At 41.2% G+C, this 26,104-nt stretch overlaps 1 protein-coding gene across 11 annotated transcripts in view; it reads right to left on the minus strand.

The window, feature by feature from the left end:
• Positions 1-1,014: 1,014 nt before the first annotated feature.
• LOC105465276 (dual specificity phosphatase 11) overlaps positions 1,015-26,104 on the minus strand; it is a 91,767-nt gene continuing 66,677 nt past the window's right edge. For 10 of the 11 annotated variants that reach the window (XR_011611908.1, XR_011611907.1, XR_011611909.1 and 7 more), the window contains 2 exons: positions 25,628-25,703; positions 22,403-22,462 (listed from right to left, as the gene is read on the minus strand). Coding sequence is in view for 1 of the 11 variants with exons in the window: in XM_011713622.3 (XP_011711924.1) it covers positions 8,984-9,182; positions 13,042-13,221; positions 13,453-13,528; positions 13,787-13,833; positions 15,574-15,634; positions 19,784-19,907; positions 22,331-22,462; positions 25,628-25,703 (895 nt within the window). In the remaining 10 variants the exon portion in view is untranslated. Of the gene's footprint in view, positions 9,183-13,041; positions 13,222-13,452; positions 13,529-13,786; positions 13,834-15,573; positions 15,635-19,783; positions 19,908-22,330; positions 22,463-25,627; positions 25,704-26,104 lie in introns of those variants that run through there. The other variant, XM_011713622.3, reaches the window with a different exon arrangement.

Raw genomic sequence — 26,104 nt, forward strand, 5'->3', positions numbered from 1 at the left:
GAGTTCACGTCCCCTTCAGAAAAAAACAATGTGCCTACTGTAAGAAGGAGGGACACTGGAAAAAGGGCTGTCCAAATTGACCACAGCAGCTAGCAAGTGCAGTCTCCCTCAAAATCAGATGAGGACACAGAATAGTATTTAGATGAAGACTGATGTGTCCCAGGGACTCCCTCAGACTTGGAGCAATATCCCCACAGGATTCCTAGACACAACTGACAGTGGGGAACAGAATGATTGACTTTTTAGTTGACAGAGTGCCACGTATTAAGTAATTAACAATTGTCTCTCTCCGACTTTGGGAAAAACCATTACTGTTACAGGGATATTGGGAGACACCATTACCCCTTTCTACAATCCTTAGGTTACCATTTAGGAGAGACCAGCGTAGGGCACAGTTTCTTGCACATGCTTAATACCCAGTGCCCCTCCTGGGCTAGGATTTGCTTGCCAAATTGTATGCTCAACTTGTCTTTCCCCCTAGATGCCTAGATACAATGATTCCTTCTCAACAAGTTTGCAGGTTTCAAACACTCCTGCTCCAACCAGAAAATGAAGAGGTTCAGGACATTCCCGAAGAAATTCTCATGCAGGTAAGGAGAGATGTTTGGGCCCAAGGGAAGCCAGGGAGAGTGATCACAGCCAAATCCATAAAAATTAAATTAAAAGAGAGAGAGAATATCCATTAAAGGAAGTGGCATGAAAGGGTATTCAACCACTCTTGGAAGCCTTTTTTGGCACAAGGACTGATTTGGTCCTGTAATTCTCCTTTTAACATTCCTGTTTTACCATCATACAAGTCCCATTAAGACAGCTACGGTTTGTACAAGACTTAGGGCCAGTAATGAAAGTCTAGGACATATACCCTATGGTACCTAACCCCTGTAGCTTGCTGATCACTTTATCAGAACTAGGTTGGTTTACAGATTTGGATTGTAAAGATGCCTTCTTTTGCATTAGACAAGGAGTCACAAGAGATCTTTGCATTTGAATCGCTGAGGCTGGGACACAGGTCAATCAGCAGTACTGTTAGTGTTATTTCAAGGATTTAAAAATTCCCCACAATCTTTGGGAAACTTTTGGCATGGAACTTAAGAGACCTCTGGCTGACAGAAGGAATGCTTTTACAATATGTGGATGAAGTCTTTGTTGCAAGACCTTCAGAGCTTTCCTTGAAAATACCATTCAAATACTGAATTTCCTAGTGGAAACAGGCTATTGGGTTTCCAAAAAGAAAGCCCAGATCTGCCAAAAGATAGTAAAATACTTAGGGTCTGAACTGAATAAGGGGCACCGAAACCTTCCCCCAGGCCACCTAGAGGCCATCGCCTTGGTAACTGTCCCCATCTCCTGTAAACAACTGCAACTGTTTCTAGGAATGATGGGATTCTGTTGAATTTGGATTCTGAATTTTGGATTTATGGTAAAACCCCTTTATGAGGCCCAAAAAGGAAAAAAATCTGAGCCCCTGATCTGGGCTTCAGAATGCCAAAATTAAAAGTCAAAGAGGCTGAGCACAGTGGCTCATGCCTGTAATCCCAGCACTTTGGGAGGCTGAGGCAGTCAGATCACTTGAGGTCAGGAGTTCGAGACCAGTCTGGCCTACATGGCTAAACCCCGTCTCTACTAAAAAATACAAAAAGTATCCAGGCATGGTGGTGGGTGCCTGTAATCCCAGCTACTCAGGAGGTTAAGGCTAGAGAATCCAGGAGGCGGAGGTTGCAGTGAGCTGAGATCGCGCCACTGCACTCCAGCCTGAGTGATAAGAATGAAACTCCATGTCAAAATAAACAAAGTCAAAGAAAAGTTAAAGACTGCCTCTGTGCTGGGCCTTCCAGATTTAAGAAAGCCCTTTAATTTATTTGTGCACAAAAAACAAGCCATGGGCTCGGGAGTCCTAACTCAAAGCTTGGCAACTGATTGAAGACTGACTGCCTATTTCTCTAAACAGTTTGACCTGGTGGCGAGGGTTGGTCCCCCTGCCTCCGAGCAGTGGCTGCAACTTGCAACCTCTTCTAGGAGGCTGAAAAGCTAACTCTAGCTCAGCTCATCACTGTCCACATACTGCATCACATTTCCCCTCTCTTACAGCAAAAAGGTGGGTATTGGCTGACCTCTGAGAGGTTGCGAAAATACCAAGCCATCCATCCTCCTTGACAATCCAGAGGTGAAGTTAAAGGTGTTCTCAGTTCTTAACCTTGCTACCTTAATACCTCCAGAGAAGGAGCCAGGGCCCATACATAATTGTCTTCCAATTAATGAACAGGTCTTTCCAAGGCAACCAGACCTGGCAGATCAGCCCCTGCTGCCCTCCAAACTAGGACTGTTCACAGATGCAAACAGCTTCATAGACCATGGACATCATCATGTTGAATTTGAGGTCATTACCTTAAAAGGAATTAAGGAAGCCAAAGCCTTATTGCTAGGCACCTCAGCTCAGTGGGCCAAGGTGCCCTTATGCATGCCCTCCAATGGGGTAAGAAAAAAATTATGAATATTTATATAGACTCCCAATATGTTTTCTTGGTGGCACATGCCCACGGAGCTATGTAGAGGTCTTTTGACTAGCAAAAATAAAGAAATCAAACATACTTCTGATATTTTGGCCTTATTAGAATCTGTAAAAGGCCGGGCATGGTGGCTCACGCCTATAATCCCAGCACTTTGGGAGGCTGAGGCGGGTGAATCACCTGAGGTCAGGAGTTCGAGACCAGCCTGGCCAACATGGTGAAACCTCGTCTCTACCAAAAAATACAAAAATTAGCCAGGCATGGTGGCACGTGCCTATAGTCCCAACTACTCAGGAGGCTGAGGCAGGAGAATCACTTGAACCCAGGAGGCAGAGGTTTCAGTGAGCCGAGATTGTGCCACTGCACTCTAGCCTGAGCAACAGAGCGAGACTCCATCTCAAAAAAAAAAAAAAAAAAAAAAAATCTGTAAATTGCCCCCTCTAATAGTGGCTATCATCCACCGTCCCAGCCAGCAAAAAGGAGACTCCCGAATAGCCAAAGGAAATCAACTTGCCGACCTGGCAGCCAAGCAAGCCACAAAAACATTGGACTTTGAGGCTTTCTTAGTCCCATTAATACCTCACATGGATCTGACCAAGTTCCAACCTTGCTATACCAAAGGAGATTTAAAGTGAGCCAAGGAATGGGGATTCACATCCCAGCCCTGGCCCATCCAGGCTGGAAATGTAATCCGGAAGGTATCATATTGGTTCCCAGTGCCCTCCTTAAAGACACAGTGAGCCCGTTTCATCAAAGCACCCATTACAGAAGAGATGCAACCCTTCAATGGCATGTGAGTTCTTGACTGGCCCTGACATGCAACGGATCATTCAAAATGTGATCCATCAATGCATGCTTTGTGCCCAAACTGCCCTAAAACTGGACCCCACCCCTGTTTGGGGGTACAATATCGAGGAAACTCTCCATGCAAGGACTGGCAAGTTAATTTCATCACAATGTCACGGGTACCTGGATGCTACAGGACATCTTTTTGTACAAAAAACATCGTTTTGTTTTTTGTAGACACATTTACAGGATGGGTAGAGGCATACCCTATCTGAACAGAAAGGGAGCTGAAGTGGCCCACACTATACTAAAGGGATAACTCCCCAGTATGAACTCCCTTTGACGATTCAGAGTGACAGTGGTGTGGTGTTCATCTCTCAGGTAGTACAGGAAGTGTCTCAAGTCCTAGACACGGAATGAAAACTTCATGCAGCACAGCCACAGCCCACCAGAAAGACTGAAAAAACGGATTCAAACTTTTTTTTTTTTTTTTTTTTTTTGAGACGGAGTCTGGCTCTGTCGCCCGGGCTGGAGTGCAGTGGCCGGATCTCAGCTCACTGCAAGCTCCGCCCCCCGGGTTTACGCCATTCTCCTGCCTCAGCCTCCCGAGTAGCTGGGACTACAGGCGCCCGCCGCCTCGCCCGGCTAGTTTTTTGTATTTTTTTTAGTAGAGACGGGGTTTCACCATGTTCGCCAGGATGGTCTCGATCTCCTGACCTCGTGGTCCGCCCGTCTCGGCCTCCCAAAGTGCTGGGATTACAGGCTTGAGCCACCGCGCCCGGCCTTCAAACTATTTAAAGAACAACTAGGCCAGGTGTGGTGGCTTATGCCTATAATCCCAGCACTTTGGGAGGCCGAGGCAGGCGGATTATTTGAGCCCAGGAGTTCGAGACCAGCCTGGCCAACATGGCAAACCCCATCTCTACTAAAAATACAAAAAATTAGCCGGACTTGGAGGCACATGCCCTAGTCCCAGCTGCTTGGGAGGCTGAGGCACATGAATTGCTTGAACCCAGGAGGTAGAGGTTGCAGTGAGCCGCTATCGTGCCACTCCACTCCAGCCTGGGTAACACAGTGAGACTCTGTCTCAAAAAACAAAAAGGAACAACTGCTGCTCAAGTGTGCCAGGAAACTAATCTAACTTGGGACAAAGTACTACCTTATCTCCTGCTGAGGATTTGGGTCATTCCCTGAAACAGGCTCTAGTTGAGCCCTTTAGAAATTATGTATGAGAGACCTTTCCTAGCCACCTTGGGGCTAAGATCAGGCTATAAATTCTTAGAAAGGGAAGGAGCTATTAGATATTATTTAAAATTACTAAATGAAATATCGACTTCTCTTCATGAGTTTGCTTCTTCCCCACGGACATGCTACTTCACCCCTTCTAGGCTACAGACCAAGTCCTACTTAAAACGTGGAGGGAGAATGGACTGGATCACCAACTAGCCCCTCAAAGGGTAAGACCCTGTGAGGTCCTTCTGACCACACATTCATCAACTGGGCAGGAGTTAAACCGTGGGTACTTTATACCTGGATAAAAATTGCCTCCCCCGCCAGCACGACCTACCAGGTTAATAGACCTGAATGGACATGTGAACCAACTAAAAACCTGAAGCTGCTTTTCAACAAAACATCCACAGAGAAGTAAAGCCTTCTTGCTAAGCACCACAGTACTTTATGGCTTAACGGTGTCCGCTGAAACCAATCTTTTCTTACAATGGGCACATGATGCAGATAGCCTACAGAAGCTCGTAGGGTTGGAGGGCTGTTACCTATCTCTAGCACTTTGGTATTACCTTGGTGGGTCTTGCTCTTACAAGGAAACAACTGGGTACAGTAACAAACTTTTATGAAAAACTATTCCAAAGAAAATCAGGTCTCTGGTGTGCTAACAGGAGAAATGTAAGGCTATGGCCTGGCATTAATATAACCCTTCACAACCCAGGTCACAGAAAATCTTTTACTATAAGTCAGACTGTTCAACAAACTTTTGAATACACTCCTCCTCTCCTGAAGGAATTTCCCTTGGCAGCCCCCCAAATTTTGGCTATTAACAACCGCTGTACTGAGGAAGGTTTTTATCAAGCTTGGGATGATTATCTTTGAATGACTGTGCTCCCTTACCCTTACCCTGCCACCGGCCACATAAATCAAATTGCCCCTTTACATTGGGAACAAAAAAAACCCCAGCATTCTTATGATAACTGGCCAAATATCACTAAGAATATGGGTTGGATGCTCCCCCCACCAATGTGAACATGCCTCAGGGCTGCAACAGACTGACTGGTTTGCTACCAACTGGACACAGACCAGGAATTCAAACGGCTAGCTTCATATGGAATGCAATGGCTATGTGGGACTAACCTTTGGCCCTGATTACCCATTGGCTGGATAGGACAATACGCTCTGGGATTCCCACAGGTCCAGGGTCATTTGGCAAAAACCAATGGACAACCTGGAAATTTCCCAAATGTGTTGCACCAATGGACCAAGTCGGTTTTCCACTCGTATGACCATCTCCTCTCCATTTCTGTTCCCCAAGTTAGTTTAGAAAATGTTATCTGACATGTTGAGATCCTAACAAATTATACCCAGCATGTGCTGAAGGATACATTCAAAGGCATCTCTTTAGTCACCTCTCAGATGACTATGATGAGAAAAGCAGTTTTGTAGAACCACATGGCCCTCAATGTCTTCACGGCTGCACAAGGAGAACTTGTGCCATAATGAAAACTGAATGCTATGCGTACATTCCAGACAATTCAGGAAACATCACCATGGCCCTTCAAGATATGTACAAACTGATGCTATGTCCAACCTCATGATGTCACTAAGCCAATGATTATCTTCATACTTCCGGTCAGTACCCTCTTGGTGGGAAAAATTACTGGTAATTCTGGCCATGACTATAGGAACAGGAACACTCCTTGGTTGTGGATTATATTGCTGCTGCACTATGTATGTGGGATTGCAGGATTCCCCTTCTGAAGCTCCTGACACTCTGTTCAACAATGTTACAACAAACTTGCCTAAGTCCCAGGACATGTGAATATTTTTCAACTGCAGGTAAATAAGTTCCATTCCTCAGCCCCCTAGGAATGCCCCTTGTCAGCGGGAAGTAATTAAACTGAGTCAACACCCCAACTCAAGATTGAGGAATGGAACGCTGTCAGTGGGGATACTGTAACCCAGTCTATACTATAAAAATCATCAGATGTTTATTTTACTTATTTTTCCTTCTCTGTCCTTAACTTCCTGCAGGCAGGATTGCTTGCACGTAGTCATTTTGGTAGAGAGTAGTCACTAACAAGTGATTAACTCCGAATCCTAACCCCCAGGTGCTGCTTGCACGATTAATATACTTGTTTTTCTTTTAAAGAACAATGATCCTTAGGTCACACTGACCTTCTTGATGGCATCCAGAAGTCTGACTGGCCGAGGGACACGAGCAGCTTTGATCATCAAGGAAAGCCCCCAATTACGTGCAAAGGAAGGTCATATTTGAGAATCTGCTTCTCCCGCCCTCATACTTTGGCCAAATTGAATAAACCTTTCTAAGCATTAATATGTCAGTGTTTGGCTTACTGTGCGTCGGGTACACGAACCTAACTTTTAGTGTTCTACAACAGCAACCTGAGCTAATCAGGTACAGCCAAGAACAGCTGAGCTACAGTATCTCCTTAAGATCAGGGTCCAGATGTTGTTAATAGATAAGAGAAGAGAAAATAACTGTCATGTGCAACATCAGACAATCAGTAACACAAATCCTCAACATCAAATGCTTTAAAATATGAAGCCAATGGCTGGGCATGGTGGCTCATGCCTGTAATCCCAGCACTTTGGGAGGCCAAGGCAGGAGGATCGCTTGAGCTCAGGAGTTCAAGACCAGCCTGGGCAACAAAGTGAGACCTTATCTCTACCAAAAATTTAAAAATAAATAAACAAACAAATAAAAATAATTAAAAAATGAAGCCAGGTTGCTCAAGTATTCATCAAGTATTTACTGAGGCTTACTATGTGTTATGATGATGAGACACTTCTTTGAGCCATCAAAGAGAAGTTTCTGGCTTCCTCTGCAACTAAAAACAATTACCCTCCCCAACGATCGGTCTGTGTGTTCCACAGGTATAGAAGCAGAAGAGACAACTAGGAAAAAGTGAAGGTAGGCCAGGCATAGTGGCTCATGGCTGTAATCCCAACACTTTGGGAGGCTGATGTGAGTGGATTCGTTTGAGCTAAGGAGTTTGAGACCAGCCTGGGCAACACGGCAAAACCTGGTCTCTATAAAAAAAAAAAAAACACAGGCCGGGCGCGGTGGCTCACGCTTGTAATCCCAGCACTTTGGGAGGCCAAGGCAGGTGGATCACCTGAGGTCGGGAGTTCAAGACCAGCCTGACCAACATGGAGAAACCCCGTCTCTACTAAAAATACAAAATTAGCCGGGGTGGTGGCACATGCCTGTAATCCCAGCTACTTGGGAGGCTGAGGCAGGAGAATCGCTTGAACCCGGGAGGCACAGGTTGCGGTGAGCCGAGATCGCACCATTGCACTCCAGCCTGGGCAAAAAGAGCGAAACTCTGTCTCAAAAAAAAAAAAAAAAAAGAAAAAAAAAAAAAAAAAAATTAGCCAGGCATTGTAGTCCACACTTGTAGTCCCAGCTACTAGGGAGGCTGAGGTGGGAGGATCACTTGAGCCCAGGAGGCGGAGGTTGCAGTGAGCCTAGATGGCACCACTGCACTCTAGCCTGGGTGACAGAGCAAGACCCTTTCTCCAAAAAAAAAAAAAAAAAAAAGGGTAAACCACAAAACCACAACTCCACTGTAAGAGGAGAGGCAACTGGAGAAAGATCCCAGGAGGTTATATTCAACAACGGAGCAACAATACAGTAGTCTTGCCAGATATCCACAGCCTTTAAATGGACATATTCTACTTGGTTCATCACCTTTATAATCTATAAAAGTTTTCAAGTTTTCTGGATAGTTCTACCCAGTTGATAACAATTACCCTGCCAAGTAAATCACTCACTATAATTGAATAAACCAGCAATCTGGTTTATCAGTCAGTCTCTCTTGCTCAATTGACAATCCCTAAAAGTTCATCCATTCCTGTGTGAGACGGTATATCTGACAATTCAGTCAAAGGAAGTTGGTCAAATCCCACAACTGACTACCAAAGACAGAAATATCTAAACACAAAAATACTACAACTAATTACAGGTAGTAACTAGGTTCTAAATAAATTATCTCCTAAGTAGATTTTAATATAAATTTTGAACAGTTATAGAAAATAAAGATGGCCTTTGGGTCAATAACAGAACATACCAAAAACACTAAAAATTTCTGTACATAAACACACGCATGTCACAAGTCTAGTCAGAAAGAAATACACAGAAAAACAAGATAGAATTTTAAAAAATAATTTGCAAGGGAAGTTCTTAACGCTTTAGTTCTAAAATATTGTCTTCCTTTAGAAAAATTTAAGACTGGAATAACAGATTTTTTTTTTTCCTGCAATGCTGTAATTACTGCAAATTTATCAGCAAAGAGGTAAACAGCAATGCAAGTTTTCCTTAAGCTTGAACACATAAGGGAACACTAAAGAAACCTGATTAGACCTGAACTAATTAAAGTCACACCAGTAATATTCAGGCCAGCTCTGGTCTCTAGGTAGAATTCCAGGACAGGTTTGTATCACTGGGTCCATTCCCAATAGGCTGGATAGGAGAGTCCAGAGTAATTGTCAGGATACCACCTTCTTCTATCCTGGGCTGCCAGACTGGCATTGGGCTTCACATTCCAAGAGTACCTCCTGCGTGAACAGTCCTCTCCAGGAGGACCAGGAGGAGGGAGATGGCCTCTCTGGTAAACATGTGGATTCTGTGAAAATTTTCTTAAAGCAAAACAAAAAGTAATAAGCCATTACTAGGATTAGTACCCATAATTTTTATTTATTTTAAATTTATATTTTCATAAAATACTTTAAATTTATAAATATACAAAATAATATATATTCTACTGTTTTCTACCTGTGTGACCTTAGCAGATAAAACACTTAATTTTTATTTCCCTAACTTCTTTATAAAATGGGGCTAATAATACTTTTCACCTTCACGAGCTGTTATGAAGCTAAATTAAGAAAATACATTTCAATTTCCTACAATGCTCTGGCACACCGTGGATTCCCAGAAGCCTTTCCACCATTCCCTACAGAGATAAATGCACGCCCATACTATTCTAATCAAATACTTTCTCTCCCAAAGTCTGGCAGGGTTGACATAAGATAGAATAAGCTATTTAGTACTGAAAACAGCTGCTTCCACTTTATAAACATACATAAATTAATTATAAAGTGTGAAAAACTTTAAGCATGCTACATGCAACAAATTTGAAAAATTAGGATTTAAATTTACTTGTTTGAAAAGCAAGATCAAAAAATCTCATATAATTGTACAAAAGAAAATCTGGGGCTGGGTGTGGTGGCTCACACCTGTAATCCCAGCACTTTGGGAGGCCAAGGCAGGCGAATCACCTGAGGTTGGGAGTTCAAGACCAGCCTGATCAACATGGAGAAACCCCATCTCTACTAAAATTATAAAGTCAGCTGGGTGTGGTGGTAGGCGCCTGTAATCCCAGCTACTTGGGAGGCTGAGGCAGGAGAATCATTTGAACCTGGGAGGTGGAGGTTGCAGTGAGCTGAGATCACACCATTACACTCCAGCCTGGGCAACAAGAGCAAAACTCCTTCTCAAAAAAGAAAATTTGGAAATCTGAGAAAAGAAAAACTAACCCCCCACTGCAGAGCCCTCAATCCCACTTACTATAATTCAATTAGTTAGTATTTCCTTTTGTTCTTTTCCCTAGCATATTTTTCTGACTGTTGAATCACAGCCTATTATTTTCACTTATCATAAATGAGCTAACACTTTCAGTGGCTTTATAAAATGTTACAGTATGGATATGATTATTTAGCTACATTCTCCACTGTTAGAAATACAGCAGTTACAAGTTTTTCCACAACCACAAATAATGCTCGGATTAACATTGAAAAACATATACTACTGTATCCTGAGCTAGCCCAGCATCTGACACACGGTAGGGAGTTTGAGAAATGTACTGAATGATTAATATAGTTTTTTCTGTATTTTGAAGTATTTCCTTAGTCTCAGAATGAAATCACTAGGTAAAGTATTTTTATGGTTCTTGAAATTGTGCTTCAAAAGGCTTATGCCAATTTTCAATGCTGTAAGCAACATGTTTTTGAAATGTTTGTTTTCATCTTTTTAAAATGTCAGTTTTTTTTAAGGTTTTTTTTTTTTTCTTTTTTTAACAAAAACAGGATTCCAGCATGTTGCCCAGGGTGGTCTGAAACTCCTGGGCTCAAGCAGTCCTCCCACTTTGGCCTCCCTAAGTGCTGGGATTACAGGTGTGAGCCAATGCGCCTGGCCTAAAAATGGCAATGTATTTTTGGAAGTGTTTACAATGTGCCAAACTGTTTAAATTCATGTTAACTGTCAGAAACAACCACTATGGGGTATGTATTATTAAAATATCTATCTGACTGATGGAAAAATGTAAATGTAGATAGGCTAAGTATCTTATCCAAGATCACAAAGCAGGCAAGTAACAGAGCCAAGATGCAAATCCAGGTCCAGCCTGACAACCACAATGGAGTGCTTATCAAAAACTGTTGCGAAACTGGCTGGGCGAGGCGGCTCATGCCTGTTTAATCCCAGCACTTTGGGAGGCTGAGGCAGGCGGATCACCTGAGGTCAGGAGTTCAAGACCAGCCTGGCCAACATGGTGAAACCCCCATCTCTATGAAAATACAAAAATTGGCCGGGTGCGGTGGCTCAAGCCTGTAATCCCAGCACTTTGGGAGGCCGAGATGGGCGGATCACGCGGTCAGGAGATCGAGACCATCCTGGCTAACATGGTGAAACCCCGTCTCTATTAAGAAATACAAAAAAAGCCGGGCGAGGTGGCAGTGCCTGTAGTCCCAGCTACTCGGGAGGCTGAGGCCGGAGAATGGCGTGAACCCGGGAGGCGGAGCTTGCAGTGAGCTGAGATCCGGCCACTGCACTCCAGCCTGGGCTACAGAGCGAGACTCCGTCTCAAAAAAAAAAAAAAAAAAAAAAAAAATACAAAAATTAGCTGGGCGTGGTGGTGGTGCCTGTAATCCCAGCTACTTGGGAGGCTGAAGCAGAACTGCTTGAACCTGGGAGGTGGAGGTTGCAGTGAGCCAAGATTGCACCACTGCACTCCAGTCTGGGTGACAGAGTGAGACTCTGTCTCCAAAAACAAACAAAAAAAACTGTTGCTAAATTAATAGGCAAAGAATAATACCTTGCTATTTGTGATGGTTAATTTTAGGTGCCAACTTGACTGGGTTAAGAGATACCTAGACAGCTGGTAAAGTATTATTTCTGGGAGTGTCTGTGAGGGTGTGCCCAGAGGATACTGGTGTGTGAGTAGGTGGGAGGATCCACCCTTAGTATGGGTAGGTACCACCCAACAGGCTGGGGGCCTGGATAGAACAAAAAGGCAGAGGAAAGGCAAATTGTGCTCTCTCCTGGAGGTGGAATACCTTACCTTCTCCTACTCTTGGACATCAGAACTCCAGGCTTCATGGCCTTTGGACTTGAGGACTCACACCAGTGTCCTCTAACCTTTACCAGATTCCCAGGCCTTCAGCCTTGCATTGAGAGTTACTCCCCTGGCTTCCCTGGTTCTGAGGCCTTCTGAGTTGGACAGAATGCTACGAGCTTCCCTGGTTCTCCAGTTTGCAGACAGCCTACTATGAAACTTCTCAGCTTTCATAAGTGCATAAGCTGATACCCCAAATAAAAAAGCCCCTCCTCCCATCCACCCACCCACCCATCCATCCATCCATCCATCTATCCATCCATCTATCCGTCCATCATCCATCCATCCATCCATCCCTCCTACTGGTTCTATCATTCTGGAGAACTCATACTAATGTACCGCTTTAACCATACCGAGGCTTTCCCTATTTTCCAAGTGAAAATACTTTTGCTATATATCTGTTCAGATCCTTTGCAATTTCTCTATTAGGATTTTATTATTTTTCTTATAATTCATATCAACTCCTTAAATAACAATCTTCCTTATTCTAAAAACTATACTACATGAATGTAGCCTAAGAATGTAAGATCCTTTTTGATAGCCACATCAAACTCTTGGCTTAAGTTTAAAATCAATGAAAATTTCTAAGTCCCTTTCCGAATTGCCTCTGAAAAGTCACATATTCCCTGTCCTGTAACTGATTTTCCAGTGCTAAATGCAAAATACAGAGCAGAATAATATCTCCTGGTTCAAACTGATCAGCAAGAATTCCTTATCGGCCGGGTGCGGTGGCTCACGCCTATAATCCCAGCACTTTGGAAGGCTGAGGCGGGTGGATCACAGGGTCAGGAGATCAAGACCATCCTGGCTAACATGGTGAAACCCCATCTCTACTAAAAATACAAAAAATTAGCCGAGTGTGGTGGCGGGGGCCTGTAGTCCCAGCTACTCAGGGGGCTGAGGCAGGAGAATTGCTTGAACCCAGGAAGTGGAGGTTGCAGTGAGCCGAGACTGTGCCACCATACTCCAGCCTGGACGACAGAGCAAGACTCTGTCTCCAAAAAAAAAGAAAAAAAGAATTCCTCATCAGTATCATAACATGTTTTCATTAATTATAGTATTAATTTCTATCTCAATTCTAGAAAAGGGACAGCAGAGAGAGGTACCTGACTGATTGTTGCAAATTTTGGGTCTGGGTGTGGAAATGTCGAGGAGTTGAGTGACCCTGGATCTGATGTAGATTATACCTAGGTCCTCGTTTAACAGGCTTATTCATGGTGTGGACTGGTTGCATGAGATGTGCTGAGTCTTCAAAACTTGACCTGGGTACACTGGAATTCCAATTCCTTAAAGAGAATATTTCCACACAATATTACTGGTTTCCAAATTTAGTAGTCAATTTAGTGACTAAACTTTGGCATATGAAAGTAACAATTTCTTCCTTCTCCCATTCCTGTTTGTTTATGTCTCCCCCCGCCAAATAAACCAGCTACCAGAAGAATGGATATATGCAACTTAAATTATATAAAAAGAGATCTCCCTGACCACAAATCTCACATATGTAACATAAGACTTACTTTCTGATAGGACCATTCTGAAGGTCTTCAATGTAGTTTTGTCTTTCTAAGCAATGTCCCCGGCACCTATTGAATACTGAGGAGAGGATAAACTGTTAGAAATAACTGTACAAAAAGCAAATCTTTCCAGAAAAAGCAAATTAAGCTGAAATTCACTATTCAAGCTGTTATATCTCACTACTTCCACATACATCTATAGACTTTTGGCAAGACTATCTTATACTGGAACAAATGAATTACAAACTTCTTTTTTTCCAAAATTTGAGAAATTCTTCTACATTTCCACCTTTAACTTTAATAAAAAGGGAAAAATAGTGACAACCCTCATACTTACATTCAATTGCATCATCTGGCCTCATGCCTTCTACATCAATCAAATATCTAACAAAACAACATAATTTGGGTCATTTATATATACGAAAAGAAAAAAATGAAGTTTTTTCAAAAAAGGTCCAATTTCAACTTACAGACATAGATATAAAAATCCTAAGAAAATATCAGCATATCAAATCCAGCAGTTATTAAAGAATGACATACTATGACCACAAAAAGACGTTTTTCAAGACTGCAAGGATGACCCAACTCCAGAAAATCTATTTATATTTTTATTTACATTAATGTAATTTAATAAACAAAAGGAAAGAAAATGCAGAATCATTTTTTATCAAAACACTTTATACACTAAAAATAGAGACTTCCATAATATGACAGAGTATCAGAAACCAACAACAAACAAAAGACAAATTGGGAAAAATATTAACATTATATCTAAAAAATACTGTATAACCAACAGAAGGGCCAGAAACTTGGAAGTCACCATCACTGTCAGCCACTTCTTCCATACTCTTATCTTCAATTCACCACCAACTCCTGACAACAATATTACCTAAATATCTCTATAGAATATATCTGTATCTTTCCACCAAAATGACCACCATGCCCTGGTCCAACCCATCATTATGCCTCAATTCCTACAAACACCTCCCAACTTGTCTCCTTGCTTCTACCTCTTTCCCTCTGCAGTGTATTCTCCACTCAACAGCAAAATGATAGGTTGAAAATACAAATTTGTATATATTCCCCACACTCATCCCCAACAAAAAAAATTCAATGGTTTTCTCTTGCTCTTAAGGTAGTGACTAAAACCCTAAACATAGCTCTGCATGGTTTTAGCTCCTACCCATATTTCCAGCTCCATTTTAATGCCATGCTACTCCCATGGCCCAGTCTCCCTGGCCAGCTCCTCCAACACAGTATGTTTTCCTGTTACATGGTCTCTGCTGATCCTTAGGTTCAGAATTCTCTCCACGACATCCCTACCTGGTCAACACCTACTCATACTTCAGATATTTGCTCAGACCTTCCCACAGAAACCTCTAGCCCTCTTGTTGAAGTCAAATCCTCCATATTCTACGCTCTCATTGTACCACATCACTCTCCTTCTCAGCACTTGTTGGAGTTGTAATGCTATAGGCATGTGTGTGATTCTTTAATATCTACTCCCTCCCTAGACTGTTAGGATGCACAAAGAGCAGCTAGAGTCTCTTTGCTAGCACCCAGCACAGTGCCTACACATAATAGATGCTCAGGAGATATTTTCTGAATGAACAAACATAACTCAGTGCAGTGTGGCAACATCCATAAAAAGCGTTAAGGACACATACTATTTGATTCAGAAATTCTATTTTGAGTGAAATTACCTCCGGGGCTACGGCATATGTATTCAAAAATATTTACATATAAATGTTTACTACTTCAATGTTTTATAATATCAAAAACTTCTGACTTTTGTGTTCATCGGTATGCAAAGAACAACGCAGCCCTTAAAAAGAATGAGTCCAAGTATTTTCATAGAAAGATATCTATCACGTATTAAATTAAAAAACAGAATATCTAACTATTATACCATTCAATAACATGTACACTTGTATCTGCATTTTTAGAGTCTGAAAAGATGTGTACTAAATTATTAATGGTGGTAATCTCTGGGTGGGGAGCAAGACTGCCTTCTACTTCATGTATTTCTAATACCGGTTGCATTTTTTACAACAAGCTTACATTACCATTGTAAACAGACAAAAACAACTTTAAAATGGTCTGCCTCTGGGGTTGGCAACTTACCTGCAAATAAGGTAGCCGGTCCTGTTTAAACCATGAGTACAGTGGACACCAATAAGTTTGTCTATAAAAAGAAAATACAGGTTTAAGTAACTGAAGTAGATACACAAGTGTATAACATTATCACTGCCCTGAAAATGAATAACTCTCAAGAGGAATTGTTTTTTCTAGGAACATACTATAAAGAATCATCTAACAGAAAGCCAAAACTCACTGCTTCTGGGAAACTTTGCATAGTCCCAATTAGACTCAGTGATGTAAACTGCAGGCCTGGTCAGACACTAACAGCTAAAACTGCAATGAGACAAACCCATCTATCTTCAAACAGAATGCCCATCAGCAACTGATTTAATTACACAAAAAGGGAGTGAAAGCAACAACAGGCTAAGAGAAGAATGAAATTTCTGAATGAAACAAATGAAATGCCTTCACTCTTGATATTGAATATTAAGGACAGTTTCCATAGTACTCTTGAGTTCCCAAAGAACTTCTATTCCTTCTCTTGTTCAGTGCTCCACACACACCACAGGTCTACTTGCTCTGTGAAGCACTCAGGTAAATAGCACTATTCACATTTTACAATGAAAAGGCAAGGCTTGGAGATGTAAGTCAAAGCAGGCAAACAGTACAAGACTAGAATCAAGTCTAAGATTACATTATACCGCAGTATTTCTTAGTCCATCCTTTTAAAAGCTTATATGAAGAATTTAAGTCTTCAAATAATTTAAAAAATTATATGAGGAATTAAATAAAAAACATGTAGTTTATCTTTGCAAAATCTGTGTCCGTGACTAGGTAGCGTCTGGTAAAGAAGGCACTCATCAGCCAGGTGTGGTGACTCATGCCTGTAATCCCAGCACTTTCCAGCCTGGCCAACATGGCGAAACCACATCTCTACTAAAGTACAAAAAATTAGCCGGGTTTTGTGGCAGATGCCTGTAATCCCAGATACTCAAAAAATAAATAAAATAAAATAAAAAATAAGGCACTTGGCTGGGGGCGGTGGCTCACGCCTGTAATCCCGGCACTTTGGGAGGCCGAAATGGGTGGATCACTTGAGGTCAGGAGTTCGAGACCAGCCTGGCCAATATGGCGAAACCCCATCTCTACTAAAAATATAAAAACTAGCCGTGTGTGTGGTGGTGGGCGCCTGTAATCCCAGCTACTCGGGAGGCTGAGGGAGGAAAACTGCTTGAACCCAGGAAATGGAGGTTGCAGTGAGCTAACATGGTGCTACTGCACTCCAGCCTCGGTGACACAGTGAGACTCCGTCTCAAAAAAAAAACAAAAAAAAAAAGAAAAGAAAAAAGAAGGCACTCATCATTGCCTGCCTGGATTACTACAACAAACTAATCTCCCTACTTCCATCTCAACTGATCCTCCATATGGCAGATGTTATCTTTCTAAAACATAAGCCTGGCTGGGTTGTTTTTGCTTAAAAATCTCAATTTAGCATAACATGAAGCCCAAATTTAGCATGGCATTTAGAATCCTTCATAAACTGATATCAATCTGTCTTTCCAACTGATCTAAGTTCACAATGATCCTAACTATGATTTACAAGGGTCTATATGATCCACCTCTTCTGCCCACCCCCAACCTCTCTGATCCTGTTTCTCCTGCTCTTACCCTCACTCACTCCACTCCAGCCACACTGGGCTCTCTAACATTCCTCAAACATGCCTAGCATAGTCATGCCTCAGGGACTTTGCACCTGCTGTTCCCTCTGCCTTAGAACACTCCTCCCCAGACACTCAATGGCTTGGTTCATTACTTCCTTTAAGGTTCTGCCCAAATGACATCTTCATAAAGAGGCCTTCCTAATCACTCACCTCTTCCCTCACCCCTTTATCGTGTTTTGTTATTCTCCAAAGCACTTATCACCATATATATTCCATATATTTATTAGGTTATTTCTCTCCCCTACTAGAATGTAAAGTATATAAGGGCAAGGACTTTGTTCTATTTCCACTTTTTAGAAAAGTGACTTCAACATAGGTTATACAATTATTTGTTGAAAATGTACATATGAATTCCATGCCTTTTCACATTATCTTCTAGTCACACAAGAGACTGCGTCTCCATGGCTTTAAGCCCTGTGCCTTTTGTGCCTAATCCCCAAAACTAGGCTGTCCTTTTCTCATCCTGGCAAAATTCTTGTCCCTGCAGCTTGAATGTTGTATCCTGTCAGGCCTTCCTCAATCTCTCCTCTATATTCTCACTGCACTTAATTTATTCTTTTATTATGATGAACTGTCTTTTTTGTCCTTTTTTTTTTTTTTTTTTTTTTTTCCCGAGACGGAGTCTTGCTCTGTCGCCTAGGCTGGAGTGCAGTGGTGCAATCTCGGCTTACTGCAAGCACCGCCTCCCGGGTTCACGCCATTCTCCTGCCTCAGCCTCCCGAGTAGCTAGGACTACAGGTGCCCACCACCATGCCCAGCTAATTTTTTTTTTTTTTTTGTATTTTTAGTAGTGATGGAGTTTCACCGTGTTAGCCAGGATGGTCTTGATCTCCCGACCTTATGATCCACCCCACCCGCCTCTGCCTCCCAAAGTGCGGGGATTACAGGCATGAGCCACCGCGCCCAGCTTTTTTGTTCTATAATTAACCCACATCTTAAGCCACATGCACTACATGTTTATTTTCCTAGATAACTGTGAACTGCTATAATAAAAAACAAAGACTGCTATCACTTATGTGTCTTCATGCTCTAACAACAAATCTAAAAGGATCTCAGTGTTTACTGAATCAACTTATTTTCTCAGTCCCTACTAGTTCTAGAAGAGAGTGGAGAGTGTAGTGTCCTCTTTTTATCAGTAAGCCTGGTATCTGTGGGAAGGGATTATAGCAGAGGTAGCTAAAACTGATTACAAACAAGGTCCCAAACCTGCTATGGTAGTGGGTACTGCAAGACTTAGACAGTCAGCACAATTCAGCGGAAGACCAACATGGAGTTCAGTCTATCCAACTGACTACAATCAGTGTGAATGTGAACAACTAAGATTTAAAAATGTGTTCTCATGTATTCATAAGGACCTCCTAGCCTCACAGAACAAATGAAGTGCTATATAAAAATTTCACACACAAGAGCCTGGAAGCAGTGAATAGGCCATCAGCTGTACCCTCATATCTTAAAAGGTAGTATTTCTGTGACGACAGCTTATACAAATGAGAAAGCCAAACCTCTCAAGTTTTAAAGTTCAAGTACAGGGGAAGATCTGTGAACAAGGTTTAACATAATTAAAAGCTAGTGTCTACATTAAGTGAGTGACTGGGTTACAATTTGAAATTTGATCTTCAAACCCACTGATCCAGTCTCTATCTCTCACCTTCCATTCCCTATCTTCCCACCTCTGTCTCTATTCTTTCTCCACTACTCCATCACATTTTTTAAAAAGGAGTATTTACTGTCAGATTTATGTAATAAAGTGTACACTCCTCAAGCTAAATTTGGAAAGAAGACAAATGCAGCCTTTGTCCTGTGGGTGCCAGTGGCTTTTCAAAGATAAAAGCTTCTTCAGTCTTAAAATATGGCAAATATCATGTTCTTTCTAGCAGGTAGATACCAGAAAAAGGCAACTGGATCCTTAAGATAAAGAACCTATTAAGTTACATTTTTAAAAGCGTAAGGTAAACCTTAAAGCAGGAACAAGAAAGCACCAGCCTTTGGCTTAAGTTCTCCCGTGTGAAGAATAAGAGGTGGTGGTATCCTTCCCCAGCTGTACTCAAAGCAGAAAAACAGCAGAAATAGCTTAAATACATATGACAAAGGGGCAATTTCACTGGTGCACTCTTTCTTGTTTTGCGTCTGTCCCATTCCTAATCTTTGCCCTTTCTTGTCTCTTTCACATAACTCTAAGACTCAGAGTTTTTAAATCTTTTCTTCTACCTCTCACTTCTTAACAAACATACAAGACACAAATAACATTTTAATTTTATTGTATATTTCCCATTCAAATTTAAAAAGAGAGAAAGATGAGCTAGTTCAGTTCTTCAGTTCATATTTTGCACTAAAACTAATTTAACTTTCCAAAGCAAGTTAAATTATTTGTGATCAACAAAAGGAAAAACATCTTACCCTATTAGCACCACCTCACATTTTCATCATCTTAGCATCATATATAATGGGTCAAAGGTTAGAACTATAAAAAATACCAAAAATCCCCAACCTCATTCATAATGCACACCGCAGTTCAGATAACAAAAACTCACCATTATCTTTATTTTCTTTCAAAAACCCATTAACAGCGTGTTTGAATTTAAAAATAGTCTCGTCATCAGGCACTTGATGTCCAACTGTAAATATTTTTAAGTAAGGAACAGATTCTGGCAAATCCTATAAAGCAAAACCATAAAAGATGTGCATTATTTCATTTGTAGAGAAATAATTAAAGAGTAATTAGGGGACCCAGAATATAAGCCAAGAGATTATAACAAACTTAATACGCCAGTATCAGAACATGCAATTCTGATAAAAGAGCTATTTTTTCCAACACTTACTTCAACCAGAAAGTATCACTTGATTTTCAATAAAACTACATAATAGTCAATAGGCATACAAAATTGAAAGCAAATTCCATGTGAATGAATGCAAATTTAACTATAAATTATATAAACAGTTCCATTTAATATTTTACAATTCAAGGGCCCGTGCCTTCATAAAGCAGCTATGATTTAAGTAGAAGAGTAGAGAACAGAGTCAGAAGAACTTGGATTTGAATTGTGAGACAGAGGGAATTCCAGGCACTATTAAGAACTGATATTCTTGGGGTGGGAGAAAAGTAGATACAGATAAAGACAGAAGAGGCTAAGTGAAAATCATTTTAACCACCCATAAGTGTGGTATAGTTCAGCGGCATTACATTCACAGTATTGTGTAACCATCACCACTGTCTATACCCAAAACTTTTTCATCATCCCCAACAAAAAGACTTTGACCATTAAACCATAATTCCCTTTTCTCCCCACCTCGTAGATCCTTTAGTCTGTTTTCTGTCTCTGTGAATTAGTCTATTCTAGGTACTTCGTAAAAGTGGAATCATATATTTGTCCCTCTGTGTCTGGTTTATTTCACTAAGCATGTTTTTAGGGTTCACCCATATTGTAGCGTGTATTAAATTTATTCTTTTTTATGGCTGAATGATAATCCATTGTGTGCAGATACTGTTTTGTGTATCCATTCACCTACTGATGGACACTTGGGTTGTTTCCACCTTTTGGCCATTGTGAAAAATGCTGCTGTGAACACTGGTGTACAAGTATTTGTTTAAATCCTTGCTTTCAGTTCTTTTAGAACTGAAGCTCTGAGTTCAAATGGAAAGTATCAGCATGAACTCATGATGTACTTTTAAAACAAACATATTTCTTAGCACCATCCACAGAAAAAGACTAGTAACAATGAGCCTAGGAGCACTGAGCACCTCTAGCACTCAGACTCTAATCTTTAAATAGCATTCCCACCAAACAGGAATCAAAGCTCCTTGGGAAAATGGCTGAGTTCAGGGTAGAACAGGAAATGTACAAGATAAGCCTGGAATTTTTTTCATATAAATAGCAAAGAAAGAGTGATTAAAGGTTACTAGGGTTGTGTCAAAAGGACTCAGGAGACAATCTAACAAGCTCCAACTCTCCAAAGATAGGGCTTCAATTTGTGCTTCAATTAAAAAAAAGAGAGAAATAACTACATTCAAGTTTTAAGTCATCCTTTTTCAAGCCTGTTTTATCTTCTGTAAAATTATGTATTAATTGTAACCATTTTATCCTCTGAGCTTAGCAAAGAAAAAGCACTCAACAGGAGATATTAGTACAACTGCTACTTTATCAGCACAGGATTGTTGAGAGGATTAACTAAGTTAATACATGTGAAAGCACTTTTTTTTTTTGAGACGGAGTCTTGCTCTGACACCCAGGCTGTCATGCAGTGGCATGATCTTGGCTCACTGCAACCTCTGCTTCCCAGGTTCAAGAGATTCTCCTGCCTCAGCCTCCTCAGTAGCTGAGATTACAGGCATGTGCCACCCACACCTGGCTAATTTTTTTGAATTTTTAATGGAGACGGGGTTTCACCATGTTGGCCAGCCTGGTCTCGAACTCCTGACCTCAGGTGATCCACCCGCCTCAGCCTCCCAAAGTGCTGGGATTACAGATATGAGTCACCGCATCCGGCTGAAAGTACTTTTTAAATGGCAAACTGCTGTACAAATATTAACAAATATTAGATGTTACTGTTTCCAAAAGCCATGGAACTGGTCAGAAGAAGGATCATTCTTTCGCACCAAGATGCTAAACGGGGCCAACAGAACATATGAATCTCTGTATTGTATCAACAGATACTGGGAAAAGAAATCATAAACTCAGAAAACTTTCTTTTACATGATGCTTACACATGCTCAAGCAATGGCTTAAAATAAGTGCTAAGAAATATTGGATATTCCTTTCTTTCCTCCAGGCCACTGCTAGTATTAATAAGTTTACTTCATTTTCAAAATACAGAATATGGAAGCTTATAGAATTTCTTAGGCACACACAGAGCCTACTGCCAAATATTTTAGTTCAATTCATGTCTTCAATTTCATTTGAGACAGCAATTAAAAACATGTAATTAAAGAAATCACTTGGCTCTCTTTTAAACTTACTACCCATCAAAGAAGGCCAGGCTTCACATTAGCACAAGATTATTACTGAATTATTACTGAATTACTATAAATTATTTCAGGATCAGAATGAAGAACGTTCTTTTCAATGAAGGGTTCCACTTACCTCCGGTTTATAATAGCGTTGAGTATATGTTAAATCAATAATCAGTCCAAGTTCTTCATTTTGTTCTCGGATTTTGTTAAAAAGATCCAAAGGGGAAAAGCATTCTTCCGGAGCAAGTTTCTTTTCAAAACTCTGTCAGAGAGAATGAAACAAGAGCAAACATGTGCTTAAAGTCCTGCACTGCATTAGGCATTTATTCAAGTCCTGTGATGCTAACATATAACGAGATTCAAAGGAAAGTTTCCATTCTCCTGGAACACAGAAGGTATGTTATAACAATCCTTTCTTCCTGAGTGGTCAGAAAGAAAAAAATAAGCCCACTTCTATATGTGTATTTCTGTATTTGTTTCATGTTGGTCTCCTAATCAGACTGCAAACACCCAGATTTTATTCACCACTGTATCTCCAGCTCCAAGTGGAGTGCCTATCATATTTAGTGCTTATAAATATATCTTTCTTTCTTTTTGAAACAGGGTGTTGCTCTGTCATCCAGGCTGGAGTACAGTGACACAAACATGGCTTATTGCAGCCTCCACCTCCCGGGCTCAAGCAATCCTCCCACGTCAGCCTCCCAAGTAGCTGGGACTACAAGCATGAACCACCACACCTGGCCTTTTTTTTTTTTTTTTTAAAGAGATAGGGTTGGCCGGGGGCAGTGGCTTATGCCTGTAATCCCAGCACTTTAGGAGGTGGGAGGATCACAAGGTCAGGAGATTGAGACCATCCTGGCTAACACAGTGAAACCCCGTCTCTACTAAAAATACAAAAAATTAGCCAGGCGTGGTGGTGGGCGCCTGTAGTCCCAGCTACCCGGAGGCTGAGGCAGGAGAATGGCATGAACCCGGGAGGCGGAGCTTGCAGTGAGCCGAGATCGCGCCACTGCACTCCAGCCTGGGTGACAGAGCAAGACTTCGTCTCAAAAAAAAAAGAGATAGGGTCTTGCCATCTTGCCATGTAGCCCAGGCTGATCTCAAACTCCTGAGCTCAAGCAATCCTCCTGTCTCAGCCTCACAAAAAAATATTTGTTACATGTCTACATATACGATGGCTTTCATTAAATATTCTTTTATGTATGTGGCTTATTTTTGAACTTTGTGCTCTGTTCCCTCAATCTGTCTGGCTACTCAGGGACCAGCAATGTACTTTTTAAAAAATAGACTAGTTTGGCTGGGCGCAGTGGTGCACACCTGCAATCCCAGCACTTTGGGAGGCCAAGGCGGGCAGATCACGAGGTCAGGAGATCCAGACCATCCTGGTTAATACGGTGAAACACCATCTCTACTAAAAACACAAAAAAATCAGCCAGGTGTGGTGGCAGGCACCTGTAGTTCCAGCTACTCAGGAGGCTGAGGCAGGAGAATGGCGTTAACCCAGGAGGCAGAGCTTGCAGTGAGCCAAGATCGCGCCACTGCACTCCAGCCTGGGCGACAGAGCGAGATGCCATCTCAAAAAAAAAAAAAAAAAAAAAGGCCTAGTTTTCAGAGCAGTTTTAGGTTCACAGCAAAACTGAGCCAAAAGGACAGGCAGTTCCCACGTGTACTTTGCCTTCCCCACCCCACCCAGACTCCCCCACTATCCACATTCCATACCAGTGTGGTCCATTTGTTACAAATGAAGAACCAACTTTGACACATTGTTATCACCAAAGTCTAGAGGTTAGGTATGCATGACTCATTCTATGTTATGCATTGTATGTACATATTATGTTATGTATATTTTGCCACACCAAAAAAAAAAATGAGAGAAAGAACTAAGTTCAAGTTTTGATTCTTCCTTCTCTGAGCCTGTTTCATTATCTACAAAATAATTTATTAGTTGTAACCATCTATCTTCTGAGCTTAGTGCAGAATAAGCACTCAGTAAGAGATATTAGTACTACCATTACTTCATCAGCATAGGATGGTGAAATACATTAATATATGTAAACCCCTTTTATGTATCCACTCTTACAGTATCACACAGAATAGTTTCACTTCCCTAAAAATTCCCTGTCTCCAACACCACCTTCTTTTTGGAGACAAGGTCTTGCTCTGTTGCCCAGGCTGGAGTACAGTGGCATGATGACGGCTCACTGCAGCCTTGACCTCCTGGGCTCAATTGATTCTCCCACCTCAGCCTCCTGAGCAGCTGAGACTACAAGCACACACTACCACACCTGGTTAATTTTTGTACTTTTTGTAGAGACAGGGTTTTGCAATGTTGCCCAGGATGGTCTAAAACTCCTGGCCTCAAGCGATACACCCACTTTGCCTCCCAAACTACTGGGATTACAAACATGATCCAACAGGCCTGGCCTGAAACGACTCATTTTTCAGCCCAGACACGCAGAGAAGCTGACACAGCAGCTGAAAAAGGAAATCTGATCTATGAGTCACAAATTAAGTAAATTCCCAAAACGTTTCAAGTGGGCTTCTCCTAATACTAATCTGAGCTATGCTGGGGAAGTCTAATAAGACATGGAATCTAGAAAACAATTATTTGTCTTCACCTTCTCATCTTTTTTATGGCTGTCAAAAGCTTTCCCCTCCTATCCCTCCTATTCCTTTCCTAAACAAAAACACAATCTTCAGATTTTCCCCACTGAGATCCTGACCTTGATGATCTGGGGGATATTTCTGATTGTGACCATGGGAGGAAAGGAGTCCCAATGGCATTCAGTGGGTAAGGGTTACAAATTCTAAACAACTTGCCCAATTCAGGACAGTCCTACAAATGTGTCCCACATCCTCAATTGCTTTTGGATGTCCTATTCAACATTAATATAGATAAAAAGCTGTTCATATTTAGCGTGGCCTTAGAACCTAACTCCATTTCACAAATAAACACAAAGTATTTTTTGTAAAATATTAATATATATTGAATTTTCCAGGATAATAATCACCTTATTAACCAAATGAAGATTATACTTTGTTTTGTTTGGAAATCTATTACAGAAACTCCTACCACTAAAGCAATATAAGCCACCTAGATCAGTCTACATTTGTAGTTCTTGAATTCATTGCACAGGCAACTATGTCTTTTAATGCAGTCATGTCCAAACATTTATATATTGAAATAAATATTATTGTATTATAAATTACTTTTATTTTTTATATTATAGTTAGGGTGTTAATTGGTATTTTTGTTTAAAATATGAAGTAGATTGTATGTACCTATGAACTTCATTTCAGGATAGTAAAGGGGTCATTACAAAGTATTTGCTATAAAAAGAGAAAATGGAATGTGATAGAGCGGAGAACAGTGTTCTGCATGGTGAACTCAGATACCTGAAAGAATACTGAATTAACTTTTGCTTACCTTTTGCAAAGGAACTTTGAAAGCAATGAAACGAGTCCCAGGCATCCGCTGTCCAACTGGGAGATAGTCTTTCCACCTATTAGATACATTTTTTTGTTAGGTAAATTGTATGCCAGCCTTGTTTCCTTGCATAGAATAAGACTTCCTGAAAATGGGAATCACAGCCCACACAACATGTCCTCTCTTCTCTCCGCTTTGCATTTCGCCACTCCACGTATTAAACTCCACCAAGTAACAACCTATACTGCCCTCCTCTCCTGTTTCCCCATCATGAAAACGAACACAAGCCAACAAAACAGTACAACTCAAATAAGGCCTATATAAAACCAGAGATACCCAGAACTCCTGTATCTCTGTTAAACTTGGCCCAGTACCAGATACTAAAGTGCCATTAATACAAACATACTCACTGAAATAGTTCAAATTCAATTATTTCATTTCACGGTTTTAGTTTTCATACGACTGATGACATCAAGT

This window comes from Macaca nemestrina, chromosome 13, assembly GCF_043159975.1.
Source record: "Macaca nemestrina isolate mMacNem1 chromosome 13, mMacNem.hap1, whole genome shotgun sequence".
NCBI classification, from domain to species: Eukaryota; Metazoa; Chordata; class Mammalia; order Primates; family Cercopithecidae; genus Macaca; species Macaca nemestrina.